The sequence below is a fragment of the Narcine bancroftii genome, chromosome 2 (genome assembly GCF_036971445.1).
Source record: "Narcine bancroftii isolate sNarBan1 chromosome 2, sNarBan1.hap1, whole genome shotgun sequence".
Taxonomy (NCBI): domain Eukaryota; kingdom Metazoa; phylum Chordata; class Chondrichthyes; order Torpediniformes; family Narcinidae; genus Narcine; species Narcine bancroftii.
In genome coordinates, this window is record NC_091470.1 from 15,588,953 (window position 1) to 15,596,871 (window position 7,919).

At 39.3% G+C, this 7,919-nt stretch overlaps 1 protein-coding gene across 6 annotated transcripts in view; it reads left to right on the forward strand.

Annotated features, from left to right (window-relative positions):
* ston2 (stonin 2) overlaps window positions 1-7,919 on the forward strand; it is a 153,019-nt gene extending 145,100 nt beyond the window's left edge. For 5 of the 6 annotated variants that reach the window (XM_069915971.1, XM_069915974.1, XM_069915975.1 and 2 more), the window contains one exon: window positions 205-7,919. In XM_069915971.1, the coding sequence (XP_069772072.1) occupies window positions 205-288 (84 nt within the window). In that variant the 3' untranslated portion in view covers window positions 289-7,919. The remainder of the gene's footprint in view (window positions 1-204) is intronic. The other variant, XR_011351052.1, reaches the window with a different exon arrangement.

Here is a 7,919-nt window from a genome sequence, read left to right on the forward strand (position 1 = left end):
CTTGTTTGTTCACAAATACACAATTTTTTTCAGAATATTTTTCAGAAATACAGTTTGTGTGTCTTTCTTGGACAAATACCTGAAATAACTGAAATGTTAAAGTTTGCATTAGCACCAATCATGCAAATTGATTTTTATTCTGAGTTAACTTTAAAAGCAAAGCTTTCATCTCGTATGCATTGATGCTTTGTGAATTTTACACAGGTGGAAATGGAACAGAAGAGGGTCCGGACTCCAAGTGGGGACAGTATGGAAGCTGATCATCCAGATGAGTGTGTTTATCAGTAAAACAGTCCAAGTACAGAAACAATAACGGAATGTGCTGTTCCAGTCTCATTTCAGTATGCCTGTGGGGCAAATAGCACATTGCTGTCGTTCTGCAAATTTCAATATTTCAATCCCTTAAGAGACCAAAAGGGAAAGAACTTTAATATATCTACTTCATGAATTTGATTGGAGAAACATGAGGTAACAATGACTACTGATTGAAAAGTAGACTCAGTACTTCTGATGGTTTATATGCAAAGAAATGCATATTCTCATCAAATACCACATAATCTGATTCTTTCTTGGATGTACTGAGAACGAGAACTTGAACAAGGAGTGCACATGTGGATTCTAGGTCCTATAATTGGGTATCTCTGACTTGTTGCTTCTCTACTTCTTTCTCCCATTCTGAAAATACAGAAGGAAGTCAGAAGTCTCCTTGTCCAGCCATCCCCTTTAACGTGGGTGCATCTGAGGTTGAGATTTTCCAATACTAGTCCTTTTCCAAGTGGTTCTGGAATGGGAAAATAAATAAAGATACATGATTTCCTTTTTAAGTCTGCTGAGATTGTGATTTTGAGCTTTCAAATCACAAAAGTATGTTTTTGAAATATAAAAACATTGTCTTTGAAGAAATGAAATGTGCCCTGTATTTTGAAAAATAAATTCTTTCTATTGTGACAGGCAAAATTAATAAGATGTTACCTTATGCTCCTTACCCTCCTGACCACTTTACTGGGTAAATACATTATCTGAAGTTCTGAGGCTTGCAGGTGGGATGGCAATAAATGCTGATCTTGCCAGTGATGCCAAGAATGGAAGTAGATCCAAATTCCAAACTTCAGTCTGTGCTGAGTTTGCTGACCTTAGCCAAGGTACCAATGGTACCCGTGTAACTGCCTCAGCATCTTCGATATTATTGTTCCTAGTGCCTTTGGATTGGCAAAAATTAACGAATCATAATCGAACAAAGAAACAGTGTCTTGGGCCCACTGAATCTGGGCTGACTATCAAGCACCCATTTTAACACAAATTCTACCCTAACCCATTTTATTCTCCTCTCATTCCCAACAACTTCCCTTCAGACTGTATCATTGAATACAGACCAGGGGCAATTTTGTAGTTGTCAATTAACCCATTAGCCATATGTTTCTGAGATGAGGAGAAAAGCAGACCACCCTAAGGAAACACATGCAGACGCGGAGTGTATTTGCACCCTCCACACGGACAGCATCTGAAATGGAAACCAGGTCTCTGGAGCAGTGAGGCAGCAGTTCTTCTAACCGTGCCACTCTGTTGTGCTATCAAAGTGACACACAATATTGGATTCTGACACTAAATCTGTACAAAAGTTTTCCACCTACTTTAGACTTCAGTGGCTTTTTCAAAAATTTAATGACAGAAAAAAGAAGGGCGAAAATTGCATCAGGTCCACGCTCATAAAAGACTCTGCAATATGCTCCAATTGCAACCACATCTCTGAGATCAAAATAAATGTTTTTTTTTAATCTTTTGTAACATGTTTTGAATTGAGCATTTAATGAAAGGAGCACTGAAGAAATGAAAAATAGAGAAAATGTCATCATGTCAAGTGTCCTGGAATTGTGGAGAAAGAATAAAATGGTAAAGAAGTTGAGGACATTTTTTTATTGGAGGGGCAGGATATTATAATGTATTTTACAGGCAGAATTTTGTATTTGATCAATTTTCCAAAGCTTTGAATTGAATGTTGACTGCCATAACAGTTGTCTGCTAGCGTATCACATGACTTTTTATAAGAGTGTTTTTAATTTTTTTGAGTATGATTCTAATGTTTAATATACCGAAACACAAATTTGGTGAATGTAGAATCTGAGATAGCATTGCTTAATGAATTGGATGGCTTTTCAGAAAGTACGGAGGCTGCCACAAAACAACAAATTTCATGTCATATGTTCATGACAATAAACCTGATTCTGTTTACAGAATGATATCAGGAATGAGGACTTTTTATCATGTGTGAAGAATGGAAAAGATGTTGTTTTCTTTGTCCAAAAAAATTAAGGGGAACATTGTTTAAAAATATGTATGTATGAGAGGCAATAAGGACAGTAAACCGGGGATATATTGGTGAGAGAATTGGGGGAAGTCATCTTTTATTGTCAGTTATGATCTGAAAAGAGTGGTGGAAGCTGATTTTATAATAACTTTCAACAGCAAATAATTTGTTCTCATATTTCCTTACAATGTAAAAGAAGTCTGTTTGTTCCTTTGAGATCCAGCATTCCATTAATCCCCTTCTGCCACTTGTTTCCCCATTCCCTCTTTCATGTCCATCAATTGCCCCAAGTTTCCCTGCCACACATCCATGGTAAAGATCATTTTATTGTTCCTTAATAAACATGTTTTTGTGGTGTGGGGGGAAACTGGGGAAAACTCGCATATTCCTGGAGAGTCTACAAACTCAAGATCGACATAAAAGAGGGAATTGATTATGGCTATACCGAGGTCAGAATCTAACTAAAGTCACTAACTGTTGTCTCACTGTATAGGGAAAATCTGTTGTGCTTCGAGCAGAGAGGGAGAATGGGATTAATTGAGTGGGTATTCCAAAAAGTGGAGATGAGCATTGTGGGCCAAATACATCTTCTTTTGGGGCACAGTCATGAAGTATATCAGTACTATTAATAAGGTGTTGGTGAAAATTAATTAGAAAAGGTATTAAAAATTTGTGTTTTTAGGTCATTTGAATATTCTGCAGGCTGTAAAGAATGTTGATGTACCAAGGAATTACAGTGAGTTGAAAATGAATACTTGAAATAGTTTGAGGGAAAAACAGGAATATTGAAACAGAACCACAATTTGTTGAGCCTTACTTTCTTAGATGGGCGTTCCAATATTGATCTGTGTTCTTCTTCCATAGCTGCTTGTAGTCGATCACTTTTCAAACACAGTGCCTGTGGTTGAGCAAGATAGAAATAGATGCACGGTATGGTTTAGAGGGAGCAATTTGTAGCAACTCAGTAATTCAACAACAAAATTAAGAAGTGGAAAATGCCTGGTAGGTAGCATCTGAAAGAAAAGGCTAAACTAAATTTCTAAATGTCAATCCTTGATTCAAAAAGGCATGTGACCCTCACTTTTCTCTTTCAGGTGCCCCAATCTGATTTTATGTTTTCACTTTAATTTTGGACTTCGAACAATTCACAGAAATTTACAGCCCAGAAACTGGTCACTTCTACCATTGTGGACATGCAACTGAAAACAAACTTCATGTGAATTCCTCTTTCTCGTTCATGGTCCATAGCCCTGCACGTTCTGGCTCTTCCGATGCTCATCCAGATAATTTTTAAACATGCTGATGGCTTCAGTCTATTGCCCTTTCACAATTTACATTAATGATCTGGATGAGGGGATTGGATGTAATATCTCCAAATTTGCAGATGACACTAAGCTAGGAGGGGTTGTGTGCACGTAAGAGGGGGTCAGGAAGCTCCAGTGTGATTTGGTTAAATTGAGGGACTGGGCAGATACATGGCAAATGCACTACAATGTGGATCAATGTGAGGTTATCCACTTTGGTAATACAAACCGGAGGGCAGATTACTATTTGAATGGCAATAGATTAAGAGATGGGGAAGTGCAGAGAGACCTAGGGGTACTTGTACACCAGTCTCTGAAGGCGAGCATGCAGGTACAGCAGGCGGTTAAAAAGGCAAATGGTAGGTTGGCAATCATATCAAGAGGGTTTGAGTCTAGGAACAAGGATTCCTTACTGCAGCTGCACAGGGCCTTGGTGAGACCCCACCTGGAGTATTGTGTGCAGTTTTGGTCACCTTATCTAAGGAAGGATGTTCTTGCAATGGAGGGAGTGCAGAGGCGATTCACCAGGCTGATACCTGGAATGGCAGGAATGACTTATGAGGAAAGATTGCGCAAATTGGGATTGTACTCCCTGGAGTTTAGAAGATTGAGAGGGGATCTCATAGAGACCTATAAAATTCTGGCAGGACTGGACAGAATGGATGCAGATGGGATGTTTCCAAGGATGGGAAAATCCAGAACGCAGGGCCATGGTTTGAGGATAATAGGCAAGCCATTTAGGACCGAGATGAGGAGGAATTTCTTGACCCAGAGGGTGGTGAATCTGTGGAATTCATTGCCACAGAGGGCAGTAGAGGCAGGTTCATTAAATCTATTTAAGAGGGAATTAGATCTATTTCTTCAGTATAAGGGTATTAAAGGTTACGGAGAGAAGGCGGGGACGGGGTACTGAACTTTAAGATCAGCCACGATCTCGTTGAATGGCGGAGCAGGCTCGAAGGGTCGAATGACCTACTCCTGCTCCTATCTTCTATGTTTCTGTGTAGCATGTTTCACACCTCCACCGCAGATTGAGTGAAATAATTTTATCTCAACTCCCAGCTATTAGTTAACATAAAGTTATCCTTCCTTATAACTGATCTCTCTGCTAAATAAAATAGATCCTTACAGATACTCAGTCAAGGCCACTCCTATTTGTATACACCTCAATTGAATTTCACTTAGTTTGCTTTTTCTAAACTAATCAACCCCAAACCTCGCCAGCCTTTCCTCATAACTATAGTCTCCAATCTTCGCAAAACCCACAAGTCTCTTCTTTACCAGTGTCATCACCTTCTTTAGTGTGGTGACCTGGAATATGCACACCCTTCTGACTGTGGTTCAACACGTGTTTTATGCAGGACCAATGTTATTTTCCTATCCCTGTGTTCTATGCTTTGGACAATAAAGGCAAATACTGTATCATATCTTTCTCCCACATTATTAAGTCCTGCTGCTTTCAAGGCACCGAGGACAGACACTCTTAAATCTCTGCATTCCTTCTAACACCTAACCTCTCCTCATAAAAGGTTATTTTGCTCTATTCCTGATTACATCTCATCCAGCCCCAGTAACATCTATCCTGATGTTCTTTAGAAGTTTCAACATTCCTGGTTTCTTAACCTCGATACAATTCAACACAATCATCTGCTTTACGCTGACCTCACATTCATCAACATCCTCTCCCTGGAAAACACCAAAGCAAAGTATTCATTATTCCTCCAACTCCTCTATCTCCAGGCACTTGTTTCCTCCTCTCTCCTTTTTTTTGGTCCTGCTCTCACTCTAACCCTGTTCTTCACATATTTGCAGAACTCTGGGTTTTCTTGAATCCGACTTGCCAAATCCTAATCATGCTCTTTCTAGCTCTTTAAGTTCCTTCCTGGCTACCTTCTAATTCTCAAGCCCTGCCTGTTTTTTTTGGTTGCTAAATCTGATGTTTGGTTCCTTCTTCCTCTTGATAAAGTGTTCCACCTCTCTTCTCGACCATGACTCCTTTACCCCACCATCCTTTCCTTGTCCCAGTGAAACAAATCGATCCAGGACCCCATGCAAGTAGTCTCCAAGCAATCTTCACATTTCTGTGAGATTATCTGTTCTCAATTAATACTCCAAAGTTCCTACCTCATTCAGTTATAATTAGCCCTTCCCCAGTTAAATACTTTCCCATATCATCTGCTTCTGTCCTTGTCCATAGTAGCTATCTTCAAGGTGAAAGATTCATTTCTCTCTCCAAAGTGCTCACCCACAGAGAGATTGGACCATGTTTATTCCCTAATATTCGGTCCAGTATATCCCCCCCCCCCCCCACCCCCCCTAGGCCGCCTGTCCAAATCCTCCTCCTATACTCCTAATAATTTGTTGCCATTCCAATCCCAATCATTATTAGGGAGCTGAACATCCCCTTGTTACCTATTTCCAAAATTTGCCACTGTTCCTCGGTGGCCTGATGACAATTTGGGGGCCTTTATAGTTCAGTACCTCCCTCCCCCTCCCTTTTTGTTTCTGAATTCCACCTACATTGACTAAATAGACGATCCTTTCTACAACTGTGCTACAATCCCTGATTAGTAATGCAACCCCCACCCTGCTCTTTTACCTCCTTCCCTATTTATTTTAAAATATCTGAACCTGCTTCCTTGTTTTCAACCAAATTGTGCCTCGAGATTAATAAATATGACAAAGGGTGGTTATAATGACTCCAGCAGAAAATGCTGTACATGTTCATCCAGCTTTTAAAATTCCCTTCAACCACTTTTGCCACTGTGGTAAGATTCTACCACTTCCCTTTGAATCCCATGCATACTCATTCTTTTGTGTCTACTACGTGGGACCCCATCAAATATTCTGCCGATACTCATCAATGCTATATCAAGTGCTCCAACTTTATTGACAGTTCTCATTACCACCTCAAAATACTCCGTAACAATCGTAAGATGATGACTCACTCACGACAAATCAGTGCCGACCGCTGATTCTCCTTGATTAAACAGTGTTATCCCTACTTGTTCTCCACCAATGTTAAACCAATGGAGAAAAGTCACTCAACCATCCTTTCTACATTGGTAACTTGCCTTTTCACCAACATCCTGGCTGGAACCAGAGGCCATTGGGAAACTATGGTGACAGTATTCAATATTTCCTACCTTGCTACTTTTAAGATGCCGGCATATGTTTTTTTTCCATTTTCAAGACTGCTGGACCACCTTCCCCCCCACTCCCCTCTATTTATTTTTTGCTTTATCCTGCCCTGACATTAATGGGCTTGTAGAATTGCAAACACTTGCTAACCATAATATAAATATTCTGTATTGCTCACTGCCACACCAAGATGAACTTTGGGGATTGGAAATAATCAATCCTTTTGGGCTTTAACACCGCAGTGAAAAACCCAACCACACCATCCTGTTCAAAGAAATGTCCTGTTTAATATCCTGTTGAAACTTGTATGCCCTGTGGGAGAAATCTGTGGCTGAATAATCCGTGAATAGAATAGCTTATTTTATCAAGCAAGAAATCTCTTGTAACAATCCTATTAGAATCCAAAGATGGAGTAAAACTTTCTCTGAAGGTATAGCGTTAAACTCGCTCTCTTGGTGAAAAAAAAATTCAATTTTTTGGAAATTAATTTTTCTCCAGCATAAAATGAAAATAATGCATTTTGCTCCAATCCTTTTTCTCTCTGAGAATTTTAAATTCCTCAAATTATGTCCTCCTCTGTCACCCTGATACTCTTCTATTCTAACATGTGGGGTTGTCCATTCAACTATCTAACCTCTGCAATTACCTCCCTAAATCTTCCTTTGTCTCTCCCTGAAATCTATATTGTCACTTATCCTGATGCTTCTTTAAGTAGAAACACAGGGCTGAAGAAACTCAGCTATCAAACAGTGTACTTTATGTAGCAAAGATGAAGATCCAGAAGCAATGCTTTGAGCTCAAGCCCAAAACGTTGATTATGTTCTACTTCAATCACATTGTCTGCAAACTTACGTGTTTTACTCCTGATATTTCTTAATGTCATTTACTGTCAGTTGTTTTTTCCTCTGTGAAGGCACATGAAGCACCTTAGGAAATCTGACAACTTTAAAGTGCCATTAGAGTCTTGTTTTAGAAATGATATAATAATGCATTAGTTCGACTAACCTCGATGTTTCAAAGAAGAAACAAAAATGAGTGCTAGGATACCAACAAAATCTATCCATCAATATTCTTTGCACTTCTATCTGTTTTGGTGTATCACAAATGAAACTTCCATATATAAGAGGCAATTATTTGTATTTTTCAATAAATGTTTGGAGTGTCTAGCA